The sequence below is a fragment of the Cavia porcellus genome, unplaced genomic scaffold (assembly GCF_034190915.1).
Source record: "Cavia porcellus strain 051 isolate PalLab524CR breed Dunkin Hartley unplaced genomic scaffold, mCavPor4.1 scaffold_2, whole genome shotgun sequence".
Lineage (NCBI taxonomy): Eukaryota > Metazoa > Chordata > Mammalia > Rodentia > Caviidae > Cavia > Cavia porcellus.
The window spans coordinates 129,333,577-129,359,980 of NW_026947485.1; the positions used below are offsets into that span (position 1 = coordinate 129,333,577).

At 34.9% G+C, this 26,404-nt stretch overlaps 1 protein-coding gene across 2 annotated transcripts in view; it reads right to left on the reverse strand.

Annotated features, from left to right (window-relative positions):
* Positions 1-736: 736 nt before the first annotated feature.
* Positions 737-26,404, reverse strand: part of Kiaa0825 (KIAA0825 ortholog) — a 383,787-nt gene continuing 358,119 nt past the window's right edge. For both annotated transcript variants that reach the window (XM_023561406.2, XM_063245350.1), the window contains one exon: positions 737-3,810. In XM_023561406.2, coding sequence (XP_023417174.2) covers positions 3,693-3,810 — 118 coding nt within the window. In that variant the 3' untranslated portion in view covers positions 737-3,692. The remainder of the gene's footprint in view (positions 3,811-26,404) is intronic.

Here is a 26,404-nt window from a genome sequence, read left to right on the forward strand (position 1 = left end):
ATGCTCAACATCACTGGTTACTAGAAAGATACAAATTAAAACAATGCTGAAATTCCATCTCACTCCAGAAAGAATGGTTATCATCAAGAAATCAACCAATAACAGATGCTAGTGAAGCTGTGGAGGAAAAGAAACTCTTCTCCATTGTTGGTGGGAATGTAGACTGTGAAACCACTGTGGAAATCAGTGTGGAGATTTCTCAAAAAAGATCTAAAATTAAAGGTTTCATTTGAAGCAACTATTCTGCTTCTGGATATCTTCCTGGAAGAATTAAAACATCATACCACAGCAATATATGCACATCCATGTTTATAGCAGCACAGTTTGTAATGGCTAAATCTTGGACACAACCCAAATGCCCATCAACTGATGAATAAATAAGGAAGATGTGGGTTTAAATATATATATATATATATATATATATATATATATATATATGTATATGTATATATATGTGTGTGTGTGTATAATGGAATACTACTCCACCACAAAGAAAGATACATTGGCATTTCTAAGTAAATCGACTTACATTGAAACCATACTCTTAAGTGCAATAAATCAGACTCACATGTAAACATCACATTACCTTCCTGATGTGAGAAATTGAAAAGAGAAAATAAGGACCAAAATGTACAATAAATATTTTGAAATTGGAAGAAATTTTTCAAAAGGAAATTTGAACTAGAGTTGGAGAAAGGAGAAAGGAAGCAAGGGGGAATGATTTTAAAGTAAAATCTGAAATACATTTCACCATAATTTATTAAAAATTAATTCATACAATTTCCATACAGTAACTGTTAAACCAATAATGAATAGACATCTGTTTAAAATTACATAAAAATAGTTACACAAAACACAGAATGAAGATAATATTTTATGAGAAGGTAATATTTTTGTAATAAACATATGGGAATTACAAACTGTTAGATTTCGTTCCTGTTGTTAATTTATACAAATGTAAAATAAATGTGAGAAAGACCACTATCTTGAAATACTACTTACTCTTTAAACCTTATAATGTCAAAATGACACGATAAATCAATGACTTCTTATTTCACGTTCCCAATTGTAAACTTTGTGCTACTTAGGTCTACAGTGATTTCACTGAACACTGATTTCACTGAACTCAGTTAAAAAACTAATTTCACTGAACTCAGTTAAAAAACTGAGTTCAATTGCAAATTTCCCTTCTCTTTTATTTTTCTTCTGAAATCACTTCATCCTCCTCTTCTTATATTTCTCTCCTTTCCAATGGAATCATAAAACACACCCCACCTCAAGGAATGACATCCCATCCAAGGAACAGAATGGAAACACACAGATTAAAAAAGAAAAGTACATGCCTGTAATCACAGCACTTGGAGGACTGAGGCAGGAGAACTGCAAGTTAGTTTCACCTCAGAAACTTACAGTGATCTTGTCAAAACAAACAACAGAAGGAAGAAAAAGAAAAAAATGACTTGAGGACTTAGCTCAGTGATAGAGCACCCTCAGGTCCAATCCTCAGTAACAAAGGAAAAGGAAAAGAAAAACAAAAATAACTTTACAAGATGACCTTTAGATACATTAAAAAGATAAGCCAAATGTGAAATCCTGTAACTTTATGAGGTTGTTTCCTTTGGTTCCTTAGACTGATTTATTAACATTTTGACTTTCCATTGTAATGTCTCGTCTTCCAAACCATAGACTACCAATTAGCTGAAGGTAACATGAAACATAAAATCAGATAAAACCTCCAGTTTTTATAAAAATTTAAATGGTCTGCATAGAATTTTTGGAAATTATTTCAACCATATCTGAAAACACTTGGCTCATGATTATACTGGCCAACTAAATAACATTCTTTAAAAATAAAATGTGTTAGCTGGCAGGCAGCTGGTACATGGCCATTTATGGGGTTTTATTTAAAAAAGAAATGCAAGACATTTTCTAAGGTGCCCTCCTCTGCACTGCAAACTTTTACCATTTGAAAAATGCATGAGTACTTTCCTTTGGAAATCATGTAGCCTACACATATTTTATAAAAATCACAAAATGTGGGTGCATGGACAGTTTATTCTACATTTAAGAACATCAGGAACCATGGTGTTTGATGTCATGATCTAAAATAGCCTATGACATAAGGCTTTCCCCAGATCACCTGCAGACTGTTCAACTGTCTTGTTGTCTTTATTGTCTTTCATTGGCAGCCACTTAATCAGTTGTGTTTACTCCTTGCCCACTCTATGAGTCACAGAGTAGTAGACATAAAGGCAGTCACAAAGAGTGAATAAAAGATACAATGTTTACATCTCAAAAAACACTACAGAAATAGCAATGGATCTTTTACTGTAATAATTTTTAAAATTTAAATATTCACCATGATTTTATGATCATGCATCATTAGTCAAATATTTATGGCAGTCTCTGCCAAAAGTATCACAGCATATCCTTATTCACCTTATTCATCAAATCTGTCACCACCCAACTTCTGGTTCAAAATGAAGAGTCAAAATGAAGAGTCAAAATGAAGATAAAAGGTAAACGTTTTGAATTGACTCAAGACATGGACACAGCCATCCTAAAACAATAAAATATATTTAAGAAAGAGTATCTCCAGAACTGCTTCAGAAAGTAGCAAGAACAAGAAGATACATAGTTCTAAAGCAAGGACGAGTATTTTGAGGAGGAAAAATGACAGTGCCTCTTTACTGTAACAAATGTTTTGAAATTTGAACATTCAATGTATTTAATTACACCTTCTATAAGGGTAGACCACATTATACTTAAGGCCCTTCAAGATTGTTGTAATATAATATCAGGAACTGATAGGAAGAATGATAAATAGCTATAATTTTACTTAGCAGAGAAGGTGTCAAGTAAAACAGAACAAGTTTTGTTTCCTTTGCGCAGGTTCATGTGAATACACTGATGTATTGAAAAATAAGCAAGGTAACAGACATTATGGATAATGGAGATAATGTGGGGCAGAGACTTCTGGAATGACCCCTGAGCAAAATTTTGGGAGAAAGCCAGTTTCTGGTTAGGAAAATAGTAGTAAGCATTTGCCTGCTCTTGAATCATTTGAAGGTTTGTTTGTATAAGTTTTAATTAGATTTAGCAGCAGAACTGAAAACTATCACAAGCAGAGATACGACAAAGTTAATGATTTGAAAGAACCCTTTTTGTGGCTGTGTTTAAGATAAATGGGATAAAGAAGAGGTTATACTGGCATGGACTGATTTAGTAGTGGGCATTACAGACAATTAACACCTGGGCTTGGAGTATAGCTATTATATTAAATTAAAAATCTCAGAGGACTCTCAGTGGACTCTGTGACTCCATTCAACTTAACATCCGAATGTTGCATTAAGAAATCCTTAGAGAAAAGGTTTCCAAACATTTTGCCTGTTGTCATAGATACTTTGAGGCTGAAAAGAGGAAAACATAATTCAAAGGGAACACGAGATGGCAGCAGTTTTATCATATAAAGAGAGAGCTGGGGAAAGGAAAACATTTGAAATTATTTTTAAAATAAAAAAATATGGAGCACCTTATTCTTTATGTGCTGTATTTCTTTCTGATACAGAGATTATTCAGTCGTTGGTTTCATGCCTCACGGCACATCTGAGGTTCATTCCAACTATAGTAAAAATCCTACTACATTACATGTGATTGTTTCCTAAAATAAAGCTGTTGCTGTTTTCTTCAGATTACTGTTCCTCTGTGTTATCTGAAGCAGAAGAGTTCTGTATGGTGCACACTCGTTTTAAATGTTCCAGCATCGCTTTTTCTTCCTCTTCTAGTGTTTCATCTTTTCTCATTTCCCACCTAAAAGAAAAATCACATCATAGTAAATTTTTTGGCAACTTACAGACTACAGTTAGTAGTCACTGCCTCCCTGAAGCATTATTGAAGTTTCTCCTTGTTTCTTCTGTAACGATTGCCTCTTGGGTGACACAGTCCTAGGCACTGATTCTGCAGAGTGGGTCAGAGAATGGAAAAGGAAAATACAGGCCAACTCCAGAGTCCACTCTAGCACAGTTTTAAATCAGGTCTCTCTGTTTCATTGATTTTAAAATGTTCAAAAGAGGCAGGCTTGCCAGGAAGTTGCAGGAGGTTTGCCAGGAAGACATTGGCAGCAAGATCATCACACTAAACTAGCTACTCCTTCACGGCAGGTTAGTCTATTTCTAGAAATAAGTTCAGATTTGGAGTAATTGGGTTAAATCACAGAAGAAAAGCAGCAAGTGATTAGCAAGATTCCATAGAATATTTACTTTTAAAAAGGAGATTAAAGACACTCTAATTTTGGTTGATTAGGAGATATAGAAATGTTAGAATCTAGAATTCATATATGCATGTATCTTGCAAAGTAAGTATTATTATAATAACCCAAGTAGAATCCTTCCTTCCCCTGCTTTCTCTCTCTTTTGTTGCCCTTCCCCAGGTCTTGCCACAACACACGGAACTCAGCATTCCAAACGGAATCGTTGGCATATGTTGCTTTCCCAACTCTTCTTTCTATCAACCTTTAGTAATCTGCTGATGAAGTGCTGTCCCAAAAGCATTTTAAAATCAATGCTGATACATCTAAAAGACTTTATGCTATACAGACTTCAGTAGGGCAGAACCTCTAATAAGCAACAGCTGCTCACTGAAGATCTTCCGGGGCCATCTTTTCTATGATCAGATTTCCTGTCATACATGAAGAAAGCATACGTTTTGGGTGGGACTTTCTGGTTTTGATGGAGAAGGGAAAAGAAGCAGGGTAACAGCATTTTCCATAGAAACCTCTTGGCAGGAAGCTTGTTCTGACACAGGTTTCCTCGTTGGAGTTTGAGGTTTAGGAAGCTTGGGTACACTCTGGGCGGTGGATGATATGAAAGAGAAGGGGGAGGAGCGGTCCAGGGAAAGGAGGACGCTTATTTATGATATTACACTTGCTTTATTTTACATATCTTCACTCTCTGCCTGGGAACTTTCTGTGTTCCAGCTTCTAACACTGTTATTTCTTCCCTTGTTAGTTTCTCTATATGTTTCCTATGGTTGGAGTTGGGTCACTGGTCATAGAGGTTTTAAAAACTGCTGAAAGATAAAGATAGTTTCCAGTATCACGTTGTTCAAAGCCACATCACATGGAAAATTTTCAAAATCAGTTTCTGGGGGTTTACAGTTTAGCTCACAAGGTTAATTTGTACTGATCTATTGGAATTTTAATGAGAAAAATAACCTCTCACAAATTTATATAAGTTAACTTAAACATTACTATTGTGCATGTCAGACTGAAGTTCCAAATAAAAAAATAAATAATGGAAATATTTACATAGCAGTAATGATGGAGTAGGTGTTGTGTCAACACCTGACTCTAAATTCTCACTACCAAGTATGACTACTCCAAGTCTATAGAATAGTTGACTGAGGCACAAAGTGTTCCAATCACTTACCCAAGCATCTTTGGATATGAACTCTGGATTCGGGACTTGGCTTTAAAGCCATTTTACAGGTGTTAATCAATACTGTTAAAAAGCTAATATTTCATTTTTTGGAAAACACTACCAAATTATGTTAGATAGTAACTGAAAGAACTATCTAAACTGGGTGTTGTGGTGTACACCTGTAATCCCAGCACCCCAGAAGCTAAGGCAGGAGGATCACAAACGCTAGTCTAGACTGGGTAACTCAGCATGACACTGTTTCAAGGTAAAAAATAAGGAAATGTCTGAGGATGTTGTTAAGTACAAAGGTTCTAGGTTCAATTCCACTGCCAAAATTAAAAACTAAAAAGGAAAAAGAATCTATCTGTACATGAAACCCAAAAAAGAAAAATTGTTTGCCTTTTCTCTCCCACCCATGCAAAGGTACTAATATTGCCTGCATAAATGAATTATTCCATGAATATCAACAGAACAAAATATATAATATACACATAAATATTTTGATTATTTTCTCTACTTGTGAAAGTAGAATGCAATCTCTCTGCTTCATTAAAAATCTGTATAATTAATGTAATTTAAAGGAATTGTATACATAATAGAATCATGATAAGGATTTGGAATCTTCATGACAATTATAGGCACTTCACAGTGTAATTGAGCTGTTAGTAGCTAATGATATTAAGCAAAGTTATTTACCTATCCCAGCCTTCTCATATTTGCTTTGTGCTTATTAAGAAGAAATCATTTCATGAGAGGATATAAAGTGATAACAAAAATGGCTGAAAAAGTAACATTATAACTATGTATTCTCTAACAATTTTACTTTTATTGAATGAAAGCATCAGAGATTTGAAATGAATCTTTTTATCACAAGCATTCTTAATTTTGCAGTCATAAATTCTTAAGAAAAATTTAACTTTTAATTGTGAACAAAATATAAAAACAAGTCAATTCTTTTTGTTAAAACTACTAGCAGAGAAAATAATCTACCAACTTGTTAAACATAATTGATTGATATATGTGCTTTTCCCTGATATACTTAACATCTGTGGTGAAAGCATCTCCCTACAGAAACTAAATAATATACAAACCAGCCTATTTTTGTTCTCCTTAAAAAGCACTACATTTTCTTGATTTTGGTAGGCTGTCTCTTGCACTACTGCTAAATTCCTCCAGCTGCCTACTATGGTAAAAGAACAGCAAACCAAGCCTCAACCTTTGTGCCAGTGACCATTTTTGTCTTAGCTACTATGGAGCAGTAAAATCCTCACTGTGTCATAATCCTCACCATCTTCTGGAACAAGCTTCATCTCTGTGGCTCCTGGGAGAGCAAATTTAGGGCCTTGATCTACCCTCGATTATCAGTCTTTCTTATCCAAATACCCAGATTGAGATATTCTGTGTCAGCAGCCAAACTCTGCTCATTAGCACCAAGGTTTTGACTTGGATATCCTTAGCCTTGCATTTCCTGTATTTGCACACATGTTCACACCTGGACTGATGGTATCTGCTTGCTACTGAAAATGTTCTATTAACATTATCTGTAAAGATAGAGTTCTCCCATATATCAGACTGTGGACTACCAACTTTCTATTTTTGTCCACTTCAATAAACAACAGTTGATTTATGATCCTTCCAATGAGACTGACTGGAGCACAGAATAAAAATAGTTGCAGACCACCAAATGTTAAGGTTTGTGTCTGGATGTCTCCCCAAAACCTCATGTGGTGATAGTAGTGATGAGGGATGCTTTTCAAAGGCAGCAGAGTTTGGGGTAGGTAGCCTGCATACCATATAAGGGAGGAAAAGAGGCTTACTTGCCCCCTCCACCTTTTGCTATTGTTGCTTTTGCTGTCTTCCCCGTGCAAGGAACTATTGCCCCTCTGCCATGCCAGCCTGCCTTGGAGCCAGCTTGGATTATGAACTGAAACCTCTACAAACTGTATGTGAAATAAATCTTTCATTTATTAACTTTGGGTGTTGGGTATTTAGTCTCAGCAATGGGAGAAAAGTAACCAAGACATTGAAGAACTGTCCTAGTGGTCAACTTTATAAAATCTTAATTGGGTGGAGCTTTATAAATGGTGGTGTGTTAGAATCAACCAGGAGGTGTCTTTATGCTTGGGGATGAGCGTCAGCATGAAGCATTCCTTGGTAGTGTTGGTCCAGGCTGTCAAAGGGGCAAAGTCTACAATAAGAAAAAGGGTAAGAAGAAGCAACCAACACAAGACAGATAAAGAGGACCAGAGTCTGGAATGTGAGAAATTCTCTAAGGCATTTAATCTGCCTTTGACTGGGAGAAAACCATCTAAAATCTGAGAAATCATAAATGTACTGAATAAGAGGATAATCTCCGGAATCATTCCACCTATGGATCCACTCCAAATCTACCACCTACAGGTTAAATCACCTCAGGCGAGTTTACTTCTCTGTGTTTCAGAGTGCTCATCTGTAAATAGGGTCAGAATAGTTCCAGTGGAAACAAGACCACTTGTTTATGGATAATCTATGACCGATTTCAATCGATAATGTCAGAGTGTAGTAGCTGTGTTTGAGAATGAACAAATCTCTATGTTCACAAAGCCTAAAATATTTACTATTTTTATTTTATAGAGACAGAAAGTTTGCCAACTGATTCTAGAAGTAGCTTGCTATTTTATTTTATTTTTTTAAAGTGCTGAATAGGCTTGGTGCAAGCTAGATAAGACTTCTACCACTGATGTGAGTGCAGTTCTTATGAAGTCAGGCTATTTCCCTAGGGGAAAATGTGGAGGGCAGATTTGACTGACACTACAGCCAGAGAGTCCTTTCTACTAGGACCTAGGGAACAGAAATTTCAAATATCTTTATATGCAAGAACCCACAAAAGGAAGAGTTGTTTTTCCAAAGAGTGTTCCTGAGGAGAAACATATGCTCTAGAGTAGCTAATACTGAATAGCAATAATAATAATATTGATGGAGTAGGAATCTCTGTTTAATTCCTGATTTTAATTGAAATGATTTTAGTGTCTCAGTGCCTAGAATACTATTTGCTGAAGCTGGGACTTCAGGATACCATTAGAGTTGAATCCCATATCATCTGTTGGTCTCAGAATGCTGGATAAAGTTGTGCCTCAGTTTCCTTATCTAGGAAATGAGAAAAAAACCAATGCCTGATTTACATTTACAGAGTTGTAATGAGAATAAAATGATTAAATATACATTAAGCATAAAATAATGCCTGGGTCATCTCAAACACTCAGTGACTGATAACTTATTAGCAAGGTTATATATTTGATGAGTTTGAAAGTAGGAAAAAATGACCCTGTTGGTATAAAAAGGAGGAGTACTATTTTTCTCACATAACAAGCAATTCAGAAGTGCATGATGGCTAGCACTGGTTAAGTAGCTCAGAAACAGTGGGCTGGAGGTGTTAGCTGTGATTATCTTGCTCATTACATCATGGTCCCAAAGTGCTTGCTGCAGCTTCAGCCGTCACATCCTTGTTCTGAGGCAGAGAAAAGAAGGAAGGCAGCATCTACCTCATTTTATTTGGGCCATAAAACCTTTCCCAGATTTCTCCCAGCAGATAGTAGAGGAGCCATATTGGTTAGGTTTGCATCCTAAATGCCATTTACTACGTGCATGGTATTGGACAAGTTTCTTAATCAGTTTTGTGTTTGGAAACTGTGCATCAGTTTTCTCATTTGTAAAATGAAGATACTAGCAGTATAGTGCACATCTCAGTGTACTCTTACGCAGAGGGGGTAAGCTATGAATGCCAAGTGTTTCATAGATTTCATAAAGTTTTACTCTCATTTTATTAGACTCTGTTCCTGTCTAGTGGTTTCCTTAGAGGCCCTACTTTCAAATCCTTTTCCTTCTCTATGTCCTTTACAATGTTTTATTTGATAGATTCTCTCTTTTACGTAGATAAAAATGAAATTAGTAAGTATTACAAAGGGTCCAGGCAGCATTCAGTTACAAATGTCTGGTTTCATGTTGCAGTCCCTCATCTATCATGAAAGATATGTTTTGTACTAATCCACACGGATCAACCTAGCGAGGCCAAGATTGTTTTGTTTTTCTCTAATTCCTTTGTTATATTTTCTAAACACAGTCTGTACAAGTAGCATCTGATCATATCATTGGCATTTCTTCTGAAATGCCAATAAAAATACTTGAATATGAAAATGTGCCTTGAAATAAGTTTCCTGATTTTATGCTACTTGAAACATTTATGTCCCTATTTATATTTATAAAGTCTTTTATAATTGTTTATCAGTTAATTGTACTGTAAAACAACATTAATCATCTGGCCAAATTAATGATTTCAAATTGTCCTACCAGTTGGTAGCAGAGTACTAAAGAGTGAAGTCATTGTGGATTTTATTCTTTGTTTTTAAAAAATTGTTTTTGCCCTTATCTGTTCCTCTCCACAGCACAATGCAGGCTGGCATCAGAGTGATCTTGAAGAAGGGAGAAAATGATATCTGTTTTCTTTTTCCTGCTGTTATGCACATGTGAGTTTTTCTCAGGGTCAGGTTGTGACCATCTTTTCTTCTCCTTTGGAATCCCCACATCTATTCCCACATATTCAGCTATTGTCTCTATATCTGTCATTAATCGGTGTTCCAAGTTTTAATGAATTATCTTTAGATTTGAGTTTTGCTCAAGCTCTTTAAATTCAGCTTCTAGATGGTCATTTTCAACTCTACTCTAATTCCACCAATCTACTAATCTTTTATTCCGCCTTCTCATGACCATGTCCCCTCAACAACAACACACGGTCTGAATAAATTTCACAAAGTATGTCTCTACTCCCGTGCTTGTCCACACATTCGATCCCAGGTCAGGGACAATTTGCTTTGTGATCACTATTACACTCATTGTACCACCCACTGCCACCAGTCCACAGTTCAGATGCTCATGATTCCCAGGCCTAAATACAGCAACTCTTCTAGTTTTTAGAGCTAATGCCAAAGTGCTGCCACACCAAACCAGCAATGACCATCCTAGTGGGACAGGTAAAGATTTCTGCTGCTTCTAGTTTAATATTTTTTTTAACTAATACTACTTCTTCTAACAGGGAAAAAATTATTTTCCCATTACTTCTGTTTTTCATTTTTCCATGCTTGCATTTCTGCTTTTGCTACCCTACCCTCTTTGAAAAGCCTTTCTATACACTTCTCAACTATACATTCTTCCTCAGACTCCATCCACAGCCCACTTCTTTCATTCATGCTTTCCTGCCTATCTAATCCGGATGTGATCTCCCTTCTCCCTAAAGTCCTAAATTGGCTAAAGTCAATACTGTTTGTGTTAACTAGCCATGTATGTATTTGTTATATCCTTTACATCACTTTCTTGATTTATTTGTTACATCATGTTTTACTTTCCACATGTAGTGTCTTTTCATGTATAGTTGTAGTTTAGTGACTTCCTTCTCTATACGTTTTATTTCAAATATTTTAATACATATAATGCACTTATTTTTCTTCAAATATGGAAGGAATAAATTTATTTTTCTGAAATACTTCTCAGAAATATTTTTGAACATGTTTATCAAAGATGAATACTTTTCTTCCATAGCACATCAAATGAAAGAGAAAACACACAGAAGTTGACCTTTATAGTCAGATCATCTTTGCCATCATTTGCTTTCAACAGCTGTGGCAGGATGAGAATGTTTTATATGCTGCTTCTCCAGTTACATTGTCCACCCAAGCTTGGCCACTTAATTCAGCTTTCAAATAAGTCTAGAAATATTTCATGGGGGTAGGTCTTTCTATTCTCAATTCAGCCTCCAGATGACAGCAAAATGGCTTGATCTGCATACAATCACTCATTCATCCTATTCTGCATTTATATCCCTCTTGATCTGATACTTTTAAAGGACCTATAGGTTACTTATCACTCTGAGAGACATAAGTGATGGAAATGTTACTACACAGGACATCTGGAATGGGATGATTATAAGTCCATGGAAGAGTTTTCCAGGGACAGGTATCTGAATGAATCAAATTCAGAAAATCTTTTGTTATACTTTTAATGATCACAGAGTAATAATTTTACTTGTCTAATGATTCAGAGAAACTTTCCATGAATTTATTTTCCAAAATAACCGAGCCAAATTATGCTATCTCTCTGCACACAAGCAAAGAAAATACAAACCTGTGCTGTCCTCTTCTCCTCTAGTCCTCCCCCATTCCAAATGTCAAATATTCATCTAAGTCTGACTCAAATAATAAATAACATGGTGCTTTGTATATTATACTCTGCATACTTCCAAGCCCTCACAAAATGTCCATTGGAATGTGTTTGACATTCAATCATTACTAGGTTATTCTTAGATGTATTAAAGAAATAATCTTCAGCCTTTAGTGTCACAAGGGATAATAATCTGGTAACTCCAATAGGTGTTATTTAATTAATAATTGTATACAAGAGCAATACAATGACAGCTCCTAGAGCATTCAAATTAGTGTTCCCTTCTTTGATTTCGAGATCTTTACTTATTTCTTAAAGTTAAAAAGTCAAGGATCATACTAAAACACAACTTCTTAGGTTTTGTTTACTAATCATACCCATCTCCTTCTAAAGAATGAGATGGTGATATAAAGAATATAAGACAGTCACAAGACATAATTTAATGCCATTTGACACATGACACTAGTAGTTTTGGCCAGTGTAAAAAGTTTTTAATACACAGTTTTGGTTAATTTAAGCCAAAGTATTGTGCCGGAATAAGATCTTTATTGATCACCAAATATTTAAATACCTAATATCTGGTGATAGGACACCAAGATTGATCCCAGTGACCTTTTGCTTACTCTGCTTTTCTATAAAGTTTTTTCTGTAGTCTGGACTTCATAACAACATCCCATTTGGATTTCTGCCTGCCGATGGCTTTCCTTCCCCTTCAGTTTAGAAGCTCACAAAAGTACACAACAGGGAGGCAGCAAGGGGGTGCTATCATTTTAGTTCTCATGAGGAGCTGTGATGTAAAGGGGAGGTCACTGCAGTTAATTCCTATAAATACCACACAGCGGCAAAGCCCTCTTATTCTGGTCATAAGTAAAACGTACCATTCACATTTTTCTTTTGTAAAATATAATTGAGGATAACTAATATGTTCTCAATATTTAAAGCATCAGAATATATAACACACCAACTAAAATTTAAATTTCTTTTTCATGGCCCAGACAGTTGTTTTAGCCTATCTCGGTTCTTAAGATAGGCTTTAGACTGACAAGAAGTACAAGACTGATCAAAATGAACATGCACTTCAGAAAATTCTTTCCTAGTGAATGTTAATGGTAAGAAAATTAGTCACAGTGGACCCTTCCTATCAGATACAGCTTAAAGGACTTTATTGGGTAACCACTGTATTGGACTGCAGTACATCTAACTTATGTTTTGAAATATCTGCCTTGGTTTGTGGTCTAATTAATATATACTATCACAATGAGCCACATTTAGAATAGAGTTTCATTGTATGCTGTCACTTCATCTATTTGTCCACTAAATATTTAATGAACATGTACTAAATCCATGATTAGGCCTGGGTATCATCTTGTCTTCAGGAAGCTTATTTGGATAAAGAGTTTATTAGGGCTGAACTGAATAATGTAAATCCACTTTCAAAATCCCATACGGTTTTGTACAGTATTTCAGTTCAGGTATGAAATGCCATTGCTAATAACGGTGGTAGCTCCATTTCCTCAGACTTCATTTCAGTAATTGACAGAAAAGGTATAATTTAGGTGTTTCTTCCTTAGATAGCTATAGGGAATAATTTATGTCTTCCTTTATTCACTGGAAAGGGGACAGCATTAATGAAAGCATTCTGATATTTTTGTAGAGTGATTATTAAATGATGGTGAGATAGCAAACTATAGACTTGGATGTTATTATTGAACGACATTTCTGTAAGAAGGTGCCTCTGAATAGCACTTAGTCTCAGAGGTCAAACTGTAGGGAGAGAACAGACAAAAAGTTATCCTATGTTTGAGAATAATTACATTGTAATCCACAAATGGCAAATCTATTATAAATCAGAATAATCAACTGGAATTTAGATAATGCTACTTTTTTTTAGTAATTCCATTTTATTTATCACAGAGAACCGCAAGATAAAAGTTAGTTTCTTCTGATAGAGAGATGCCTTTGAAATACCATACCTAACAGATAAGAACTACCTTCTTTCTCATATATTCTCCAGATGAGAAAAATCTACAACTATGTTTACCAAGTTTTAAGAAATGTTCATAGTTTCAGCCTATCCCTTTTGGCACACATTTAGATGGAAAGGAAGAAATTAGTATTATTCATTATATGCAACAAAACTGTTGATGTTTTCCTGGCCTTATTTTTACTAAAAGAGAATCATTTCAACTTTCCCTAAGGGTCGTAATTTTTAGTATTTTCAGTTTGTTTCCCTTTGAACTTCTTATTGAATCTACATAGGAGTTAGATTATAAGAGCCCTGTCACCCTTGGTAACAAGGCCTCACATATATTTTAATAAGGGCTGTTAGGAATGGGTGAATGACAATAATATCAATTAAGTAATTGATTAGATCAGAAATCTTTACAAACCTATTTGTAACTCAATTTAGGTAATTCTTCAAGCTACTTAGGAAGCATTAATTTAGAGAGGAATTTCAGTAGGAAAAAGGAAAATATTAAGGAATCACATCCACCAAAATAATGTCAGATGAAAGATACGAATACAATTTACTTGTAGCATTTTATTTTCCAACTTAATGATAGATGGGAATTTTCTTTTTTTAATAATATGGAGATTTTCATGGAATGTAAAGGATATTACATTTTTATGGAGTACTATGAATGGTAGATACATCTTTGCCTTTGGAAGTTACAAAACACAGGCATTTCTTCAAGTATACAGAGTTATTCTAATACTCCATGAGTTACTTTGACCTAATTAAACATTTTAATATCTAGAAAATAAGGTTTGTTTGTTTATCTCATAAAATATATCACAATTTGTTAATGTGGCATACAACTCAGAACCTCTGGAACCCAATGTTTTATATATATATATATATATATATATATATATATATATATATATAATAAAATATATAGAAATACATGAGAATAATGTAATAAATATAAATATATACAAGTGTGTATTTAAATATATATAGAAATATAGTTTATTTGTGAAAATCCATACTTAACAATATAAAATATCCACACTTGCCATGATGAATTAACAGTTTATTTGCTTGTCTCATCTAAGACTTTCTTATATGATTGTAAGTAGCTTATCTAACCATTTCTGCAAGAATTCAAATGAATGCTCTTTTGCATGGTGGTCGATTGCCTCAGCTATTACTAATAAACAAAAGAGAATCTTCCCAAGCTTAAGAATAAGTAGCAAAAACCTTAATTTGAATTTATAGCCTTCAGAGACAATCTGAAGCACAGCTCAACTGTCCCAGCAATTTAATTAATTTGATTTGTTCTATATATTTAAGTTGGAGAAATACATACCAACAAATGGGATGATCAGGAATGCTAATAGTAACATTTTAAATAATTATGGCGTAAGAAAAACATATACGGAAGCATATCTATCAATAGTAATAAAATTTGAATTTTCCATTATTACTACATCATTCACATTTCTGTAGAGACTTCACTTCTACCAGTAGATTTTTTTAAATTATAGAAGTTGGGGTAAAAGGCTAAGGTCACACTATTTAGCCAGTATTTAGTGCTGATAGAGAAAATTGTCCTTTACTAAGAGTAGAAACAGGACTACTATATAGTGCTAGAACCTTACTGCTGATTTTCCCAAGTAATGTATACTTTAATACATCAGAAGAGAAAATGTTTTTTTTTTCCTTTTATACTTGATATTTTGGGAAATCTGCAAGGACTGTGCTCTATGGATATTGGTGTCTTAGTTACTTTTCTTGTTGCTGATATAAAATACTGACCATCCAAAGTTAAAGACAGAAGGTTTATTTGGCTCACAGTTTGTAGAGGTTTCAGTTCATGGTCTGCTGGCCCCAAGGCAGGACAGCCTGGCAGAGGGGCATCACAAAGGAGAAATGGTTCATGGCATGGCAGGCAGAAGGCAGCAAGCAGCAAGTCTGCTTTCCCTCTCCCATTTTATATTCCATCCTGGCTATCAGCCTATTGATTGGTGCCACACATAACCAATGTGAGTCTTCTAGTATCCATATCCGGAACTATGTAATTCCAACCAGTGGACTTATTTAGTACCACACAACCTTAATCCAGTATCACATCTTTAATCCAAATTCACATACCCTAGGTCCAGGCACCTCTGAAAAGCCCCACCTAGGACCACAGGAGGTTTTTGGTGGATGTCTAGTGCACACCATAACACTTGGTATCTAGTCTATACATTTAACTGTTGTGTTTAAAGATACTTAAACCTTGTCTGGCAGTACTATTATTGTTCCAAAAATTACAGAAACAACAATCTCCTTTGCATGATGAAGTAAAGGATTAAAATTTATGGTTCTAAAGTTATCAAAACTTTAAGCTGCTTTTAGTAGCCTGTGTAAAGCAGTAGTTTTGGCACCACTGGCGTAAGGCCAACCATGTACTAACCACTTCTGGGAATGAAAATCTGAATAAAAATAACATTTAGGAATACATAGTCCATCAGATGAAGAGCTTATCTAAAACTATGTTATTAAAATTAATGGAAATATTGCAAATAAATAATGTCTACTTTGCTAGGTCATTGTGAAAACTAAGCTGATTTCAGAAAAACTCTTGGCATTGTGCTCTGCACACAAGAGACACCATAGTTAGTATGCATGATTGTTCCTCAAAATACTTTAATTCTAAATATAAAATTGGTTTTAGTAACAAAATTAAATTCTGAAATAATTTATAGAGATAGCTATTTTAACTTTTGAAAATAGATTTAACAAATGTGAAACAATTAGCAATTTTTACATCATGCCCTTTCAGTTACTAGGGCAAATGCCATTGGAAGTTAGTAAAGGAAAGGAAATGTCATGCCAGGTTCTTAAAACGTTTGTCAGTATTTCTGTTATTGACCAGTAAACTGAATGAAAAGATTATGGTGGGCCTCAACCAGAAAAACTCAAAGATTAAGGGACAATCATCTGAAGCATCTTTATTAACATAATTAATGGATTATATTGGTTATCTGAAGGATCCTCAACTGAAATAGTCATCAGAAACAACTACATTTGGTTTTCTATGTGACTTGGGCTTCATCATAGCATGGCAATGTCTGGGTTAGAATTTCTTGTGGAAGAACTCAGGGTTTCAACATCTCCCGTTAGATTCTGCATTGCTTTGATGGCCTGGCCTTGATAGTCATGTGACCTTATTTCTATTGCTTACAAAGGAGTCACAAACTCTAGGATTCAAAGGGAAGAAAATTAGTCTTTTTCTTTTGATGAGAGTGTTATAAAGTTCTAGAATAGTATGTGGGACACATGAGCATCTTTGGAAAATATGACCCACCACCCTTGGAAGAAAAAGAAGTGACCGAATGAGTCGGACAAATTTCAGAGCAGAGTGAGCAACACAGAAACTTCCTGGAGATGCTTACATACATCTCTGTGACCTATCACAATCTGCTGGTTTTCATCTGAAGCCTTTAAGTTTTTATAATTTAAAACCATCAATTTGAGAGTAGCTAGGTATCCATTAACAAAATAAACAAAACAAAGTAAGACTAACATTTCAGACCATGAAAATACTTATCAAGTTCAAGACAAACTGAAATTCTAAGGACATTTTGCTTGCATTCCTTTCTTGTTTCTAATTTAATAAATGTTTCCCAGAATGGAGTTTGCAAATCAAAGTAATATATATATATATATATATATATATATATATATGTAAATATATATATGCATATATGTTATATATACATATCCTTATTTATTTGAAATATATATATACATATCCTTATATATTTGAAATGATTACTTATTCTCTTTTGGATTCTGTGTCAATTGTGTGCATTTCATAAATATAAACATAAGGCATATTTGCTAAGGAATTACATTTGTTGATGTGGCAGCCTCATGGCTTAACGTATAAAAAATTTATACCTTGTCAATTATGAATTGCATTTCCCCTGTTTGTATAGAATATGAACTTGTTTGAGTACTAGCTAAAAAATGAACGTGATACTATTTCAAATGTGAGTATTGCTAGAAAAACTATCAACATCATCTTGCCTTGAGAGGTCAAACACATCTGAAAACTGTATTCTTTTTACATTAAAAAATTCTTTCCTTTGTTCATTTATCCAATTTTATTATTAATACATCCAATTACCAATCCTATGCATTTATTTCCTTTGATTTCACTCTGAGTTGAATGAACATCAAAACTGGAAGACAACAGGAGTACTCTTTATACTATGGATTTTTAAAATTTAAACATCTTCCTTCCTAAACAGAATTTATACATAGGCTAACTCCAGTAGCTACCACCCTGAATGACCTCTTCTCATTTTACTGTCATATTGTGGATTAACATATCATTGGTGTGGTATTTACCTTTATTAAAAGATAAAACAAATTTGATCCAAAAAGCTGCCATGTTTATAGTCCTTACTTATGAGGCATTTTCCAGCAGCATTCTTCCTTGAATAGCTGCAAACACTAAATATTGGCTCATCTCAGATTACTGGTATTTTCTCTGAGCAAAGTCTTCCATAGGTTGTCAATCTAATTAGACACTGACCTTCTATCACATCTTCCCAATGATCTTATCTATTATCTCTCATACCCTAAAATCCTGTAATTCTCCAGAGAATAAACTCTTATCTCATTGCTTCCAGATATCTGTCTGTGATCCTGTTTTCCCCTCAAATGCTCATAGGCATTTTAATATCTGTCATCACAGTTTAAGGTGTGATTTTGCTTTATTTTTGCAATGGGTTCCCCACAATTATTTCCATGAGCAGAAAATTCTAACTGACAGCTCCAGAGCTTTTTTGGCATCAGAAACAGTGAAGTATATTCCATGACTCCCAAGAGGATAACCCAACACAACTTTTACTTAGTGTCTTTAAAGAAGGTCTTATTATTTGAAAAGCTTTCTCCTTACTGTCGTAGATCCATATCATTGCCTTTATTTATCTTCTGAATTTTTCTCCCTAATTTAAATTCTAACTTCAAATATATTTCAGTTGACTGATTTATATATAAATCAGGGCCTTAAGCATGCTAAACATGTGCTTCACCACTGAGCTATACCCCCAGCCCTTCTTTCTATATTTAACTATGTAAATTTAAGTTTGAATAATTCATGTTTTAGGGAAATGTCTAGGAAGCATTAAACAATAAACAATCGATACTATAATATTTACTAAGCAAAAATACTTCAGTTTTTTTGATCTTGCCCCTGTCTTATTTGTTACATCTTATATATTAGATCAAAATGCAGCAAGTCTAATTCAATTACAAACAGTTGACAATCAAAATTAACCTCACTAATGTCTAAATGTATGTCATGAATTCCTGCTACTATATTACAATTCTGATTTCCATATCAAATTTATTAAATTTTCTTTGTTGCTAAAAGCTTTTATTGGTCCAGCAATATAGAACAGAAATGATAATGTCTGTTGATATTTAATATGCCTAATTTCATTGAAAATTCAATCATTAAAAATACAGATTTTGCCAGAGCTTTCATTTATAAACAACAGGATATACTCGAGAGGATCTTAACTAACAATTCATAATTATCATTAAAAAATGTAAAAAGCCTCTCGCAGATCAATTCTTCTTTAACACTATCTACAAAATGAACTCTGTCCAACTAATACTTTGGGAATCTAGCACATTAATGACCCAGTGAAATAAACATTTGACCATCAAAAAGTACTGAGCTTGAAGATTATCTTCTTTACATTGTTTTATACATCATAAACAGACACACTGGTGCTGAGAGATACTGCATATCTAAATCCATTTTCCAAAACTCTAATTTACCTCTACAGAACCCAGATTACTTGTGTCAATAATTATGACATTACCCCTGCCACAGGAAATTAACTACACAATCTCCCTGTCCTCAGTAAATACATGAATCATACACACATACATGCATATACCCACAGATAATAAAACATTGGAAAATGATAAGACAAAGCAAGAAAATGTGTTGTCTTCAACTTGGTAGTTCAATTACTTACCACAAATTTTATGAGAAAAAAGTTAACCTAAGCTAAAACTTTCAAATAACGGAATACTATGAATAGCCATGACAGAAAGATTCTGCATAAAAGATTCAGATGGCATACAAATAGTTCACATAAACCTGCTCTTAGAGCCTATGGATCTCTTCTCTAAGTTTTTATTTTTTATTGACTAGAGTTTTCAATCTCTTTCCATTCATTTTCTATGATCACGATATTGCTACAAAGGTCTAACTATTGTAATGGTGAAGTATGGCTAATGTTTTCAAGGAAGTGAAAACATTTCATATCCAAAATCCTTTAAATTCTTCTAAGTTCTCTCATTCCTGGTGTGATGAGTCTATTAACTCTGTCACTGGAAAAGGAAAGTCACAGTGTAGAACTATGGTATCTATGCTTTAAGCTATGAGCCATGACTTTTCCTGTGGTCAGTGGGTGGGTATTGCAATTTGTTAGGCAGTGGGAGTGGACTGGTCTACATTTCTTTCAAAAACTGTGAAGTTACTCAGTGGATGAACTTTATAGGCTATGTGAGACGTCTTGAATACGTAAGTGACAAAATACTGTGCTGTGTAAAATAAGACAGTAAGTACAATAGTGATTGCCACTTCACTTAGGAACTTACATTAGTGAAAACTCTTGGGCAAGTAGTCAAGTGAATGACTTAATAGATAGCAGTATGCTAAAGTCAATTTCCAGGTCTTCTACATTTAAAAAAAATTTATAGTTTTCTGTAGACGGATTCTGCATGTTTGGGTTAGTTATTCTTAGAAATTTTATGGTATATGCACTGATAATTATTCATAGAATTTTCCCACTGTCTCTTCTGTTTCTAATTGAGATACTGCTCTTTTTTCAATATTTTTTCCTCTATTTCACAACCTTACTGATTTCTGCTTAAGAGAATTCTACTTGGCATTTTTGAGTTTTCAAAGAAATATTCTCTATAATTAATAATGTTTCTTAGATTTCTTATTCACCAGTTTCTTGTTTCTGAGTTTTATCTCATTGTACTAAGCAGCAATTTTAGAATAATGTTAAATAAGGAGATAGGAATTTTGTCCCACTTTGATTTTAATGAGAGTACTTATTTTACTGTTAATAGTACATGATGCAAACTTATAGGTATTTTTTATAAGAAAAAAATTTTTTTTCATTTTTTCTGTAGTATTTGAAATGCATTTTTCAGGTCTTAATTTTGATATCCCACTTATCTTTTTTTTTTTTTTTTTTTTTTTTTTTTTTTTTTGGTCTTTTTCGTTTTTATTGGTACCAGGGATCGAACTCATGACTGGCTGCTTGCAAGGTAGGCGCTTATGCCGCTGAGCTAAATCCCCAGCCCCGATATCCCACTTTTCTAAAGTACCACTTGAACTTTCTCCAAAGTGAGTATTTGATCCTATCGTTTTTGAAATCCTGAATAACAAAATTTCTCCTGACATCACATACAAACATCTATAAGGGGAAAAATCCATAGGTCACCAATTTTCTCCTTGAAATGTTATATACACAGATGGTAAGGTAAAGTGATACAACCACTTTGTAAAGTTTATTTATTTATTAAAAAGCTAAATATTATATTATCCAGTTATCCTGTTCCTTGCTAGCTAGCTAAAGGAAATGGAGATTGTTTTATGTAGAATTCTGTATTTAATAAAAAATAATTATTCACGAAAACCAAATATTGTAAGCATCCTAGATAGCTTTAAATTGTTCCATATAATAAAATATTTTGACTTAGCCTTATAAATAAATACATTGTCAATTTACACAACCACCTGAATGAATTTTAAGCATTTTCCTAAGTGAATGAAGTCACTAATCAATAGAGTCACACGCTGTGGGATTCTATTTTAAAAGATTCTTAAAAAAAACAAAAGTACATGGAATAAAGTGCATCACAGGTTGCTAGGGACTTAAGGGTAGAAGGAGAGACTGACCACAGAAGCCTAACTCATGTTTGGTGGGATGGTAACGTTGTTCTTCAATGAAATGTAGTGGTAGACACATGACTGCATGTATTTGTTGAACACATCAAACTACACAGGAAGAGTAACTTTTACACAAAAGGACAAAACAAAATCATTCAGGATGGAGGGCTGCAAATGCAACCTATGCCAGGAGAATCCAACAAGTGAGTCACAGAGTTACCCCAAAGGGGAGAGGGAGAAAATTCCTGACCTAAGAAACTCTGGAAAGATGTATTTTGACTGGATACTGTAAGGCTAAAGACCAACAGAACCATGTACAAACCCTGTCTGGGTTTTGACAGATGTGTGTAAATCAGTCAGCAGTCACACATCTATTTCTTTTCTCAAGCCACTGAAAGGGACTGAAATCTGTAACAGTAGTGAGGAGCACAGTCAGCTCCTGTATCTTGGCTTCAATACTACCTTCCCTAATAAAAGAAACTGGGCTCTTTGGAAAAGGAGTTGATTCTAGGGCTAGACCACAGAAAATATCATATAAGCTTGGAATGTCTATTAGTAGGAAAGTGAAAAAAACCACAACACAACACAACAAAGCAAACAGGAGCACATGAGAAGGGCATAAGAATCACCATGGAAAAGTGATCAGTTGCTAGATTTAGAATAAGCAACAAAATAATGTAACAGAATAATGTAACAACATAATGACAGCACTGATAGTAACCAAGTAACAAAATAAAATACTTGTGAATCCACACTAGTAGAAATAAATGAATTCATGAGTGACAAATGGCAATTTCTCTTATATGACAAGTCTTAAATATGAAGGGGTGAAGGAAACAAAGATTATTAAGAGACCACAGAAGCAACTGTCGCCACACAATGTATGCAAAGTTCAGGGGTTGAACCTTTATACAAAAATAAGATGTCTGCATAACGTCAAAGTACCAGTCTCCAAACACTTAGTAATTATAAAAGAAAAACAGTAATTAAACAGTGGGAGTCCGAGCAAATACCAATTTAACCAAGTGAGCAAGGGGAACAACACCAGTGATAAAACGTCCTGACATCACGGAAAGCACTGTCAAGGGCTCATCACCTCTACTCTTTCCTGCCCACTGAGGACGCACAACCTTAATTTAACCATGGAAAAACCAGACGAAACCAGCGCGTGACGCATTGTATGAAAGTGGTGACCAGTACCCTTTAAAAATGTTAAGGTCATGAAAAACAAGTCTCAGGAATTATCACAGATGGGAGAGAACTGAAGGGGATATGAGATCCTGAATGACAAAAGCGCCCTCGTGAGAAAATTAATGATAAATTCTGAAAAAAAGTGCTGTAATTTAGGGAATAGTCTTGTTGACCGCCAAGGTGAGTCTCTTAGTTTTGGTAAATGCTCTTTGGTTGTGTGAAATGTTAACATCAGGAAACTGCAGATATGTGGAATTCTATGTACTCTTTTTGCCAATTTTCTGTCAGTCACAGAAGAGAGGATGGTGCTAACCATTGGTAATTGCTTCATGATCTTATGGCACTTTATGCTGCAGAGAAGGTTAATTTGTCCTGAAATTTGTCCTCTTTTATTTTTCAGCTGGCTGGATGCTTTAAATTTAGAGATTTAAATTTCCAGATCCTTTTCATTTCTCGAAATGAATGAAGTCTTGCACAGTACTAATTTTATTCTTTTCAGTATCACGTATTCTGATATAGCTTGATAGTCATATCTGATCCCCATAGTGTGTATCTTTCAGTACCATTTTTAAATGATTTTCCTTTACTTCGACTACAGCATATTTTCACAGACATGACTTGGGTTTTTATGCCATTCATTTTCAAAATCAGAGAGCCCTATCTAAAGCACTTCCATCATCTTGTGCTTCCCACAAAATCATTGACAGTTTCTCTATATGTCGTTTTCAGAGTTGTGAGGTATTAAAAAATCAATCTCAGTCTTACTGAGTAGTTAGAAAAGTTCAGGAAGGACTATCAGTAGAGAGCGTTTTAAATCAAAAGCTATATATCCAAAATATTTAATTGTTGAATTTTGGCATGAATTCTATTTGGGAAAAATATTTGCATTGTGATTATTGCATTTGGAACTTCTAGGCACCAAACTCAGAAATGAGAATATGAAATAATAGCTTATTTTTCACAGGAAAATTAAAGCAAGAGATTTGGTTTTCTCCACAGTAAAATTTATGAAGTTAGGTAGTGGCCAGGAAAGCAGAAAAGCTGATTGCAAAATGAATATTTAAAAGCCCCTCTGAGTTAATGCACTCCTTTTCCATTCCCTTTATTCTGTACAAAGAATCCTCTGTAAATATTGCTTTAAGGATTATCAGGCTTAAATTTTCAAATTCATCCAAAGGCCATAATTTAAACCATAATATTGGCTTTACAAATGTAAACAGTGATTTAACCACTTTCCTTTAGCTAACAGGAATGCCAGTGAAATTAGAGTCAATTAAATAATTGCTTTATTAACCTAATATATTACTGCTGCAAGACATGCCATGGCACATCCAGCCAGGCAGCAGCTATGAGAAAAAGATGAAGAGAACAGAGATGAACATATTGTAAGCACCCAACCCACGGACAAGAGTAAAACACTTCGTGAAATTTCGAAGCATCGATTTGATTTCATGCTTTATGCTTTAACAATGGCTGAAGATGGAAAAATTCTAACTGGTTTTAACGGTTTTCAGTTGATTCAAAGGATCCTTGGTGTAGCTTATGTTTCACTTGGCTCCTCTCATCCCTGTGCCTTCTGGACACCAGCTGCAGGGAACTGCCTTGTCTCCATGCTCAACTTTCTCCTTGTACCCGCTGATAACAGAAGGTTTAAATTCCTCCCTAACAAGTACAACCCTATGACTTGATCCCAGCTCACATATCCAGGCTCCTGTGCTACGTGCTTCTGCCCTCCTAACCTCCAGTAGGACTGTCCCTCCCCGCTACAGATCCTGCTGGGTCACATTCACTCTTCAGCTATTCATGCCAGGGAAGAGCAGGCCATTCCCTGGGAACTATTCATCTTTCAAGATGTAGCTTGAATGTCTTCTCTTCTGCAGAGTTTCTCTGTACATTCGGTCTCTCTTCGCCTTCTTTGCTTCCCCGGGAAGCTGTCCCGTCCCGCTTTATCATAATGTAGATGCATGTGCTTACTTACTTCACACTATGTAAGCTTGCAGACCTTGAGAGATTATTTGGAATTATTTCTTAAACAAGCGTTGTCTCCTCCCTTTAGATTTATTATTTTAATAATTTCAGAAGCTGGTCAAACACATGGTAGTACAGCTCCACGCATATTTGGGGAATGAATGAATGAATGAATGAATGAACGAACAGGCAGGAAGCACAGCCTTGTCTTTAGAGCAGGTTCTCAATAGTCACAGCTTATCCTGTAACTTGTCTCCTACAGTGCTTGGGCCCAGTGTTCTGGGTATAAAAGAGGGAGGAGCACAGTTTGAAGGTTTTATTATTACTTTTTCTGGCCCAAGTTCAGGCTACAAAGTTGGCTCCTTTAGAAAAAAAATTGTGGATACTATGACATGATAAGAAATATGGACACATTTGGCTTCCATTCAGGTTCTTGGTCCACATCTCCTAAAGTCTTTTAATTTTATGAAAAATATAACAAGTTTCCATAACCAAGTAATAAGAAAATAACAGTAGTAACTACTCTTGGTATCTTTACCTTCAAAGAAGTCACTCAGTAGGAGACTGCTATGGTTGATACATTGTGTCAATTTGAGAAGGTTAGAAGTTTAGCTCAGAGACTCAGCAGGGAGCCAGGATCCTTACTTTGTAAATTTCCTTTTCCTTTGCAAGAAGAGGGCACAGAGGTGGGGTGAGTGATACACCTGCCCTGGAGGCGTGGCCTGTGTACAATTTTAGGAGGAAAAGAGGCTTGCTCTTGCCCCTCTGTTTGCTCTGGCTGCTTTTACAGGCTGCTGCTTTGAAGTGTTGCCCTGGTGCCATATCACCCTGCCTTGGAGCCATCTGATTATGGACAGAAACCTCTAGAACTATGCTAAATCTTTCCTTCTTTCATTTTGGGTGTTGGGTATTTTGTCTCAGCAATGAGAGAAAAGTAACTAACACTAAGACAAAACTAAAAAGGTTATTACCAAATAACCTACACACTTTCTTTTTAATGAACTAAAATCATTGTAATTTTCTGAGTAATAGGAATAATAAATTGTTTTGGTGCTTAGACTCAGTGCAAATGCTGACAAAAGTGAAATGAAGACCCTCGGAATCTCCAAAGCTGAGTGACTTTTTGCATGCTAATGAGACGACTGGCCACTCCCTGGGTAAGTTCAGGATGGGGCTAGTTTTTAGAAGGACCAAGATATCATTACAATGTTGGGACCTTCAGTTTCATCTCTGAGCTATGAGAAAGAGAGAGGGGCTAGAAAACATGTCAGTGATGAATGGTCAGTGTTTTAATCAACTGTGCCTAAATAAGGAACCTTCATAAAAACTCTAAATGGCACAAAAATCCTCCATGAAAATCCTAAACAATAGGGGACCTCTGAGTCACAGCCTGAATATACACATGTGCTTGCAACTGGTACCCTCTAACTTCATGGGGCCAGACATGTGTGTGAGTATGACACTTCTGAGTCTCTCATTGGGTCCCTCTTCATCTAGTGGTCTAAATGTTTTATGTCATCCTTACCTGAAACTATTGAGATCAGTGGTAGAATTCAGACTTTTGGGATTGTAAAAAGGCAATGCAATGCATACTTTGTTTATGGAGTGATTAAGGGCAGCACTTTATAATCAACCACATTAACATATCTGCAGCAAAACATAAACATTTAATTAAGGTGGGATAAATGAAAAGTATAACGTAAGATTTTG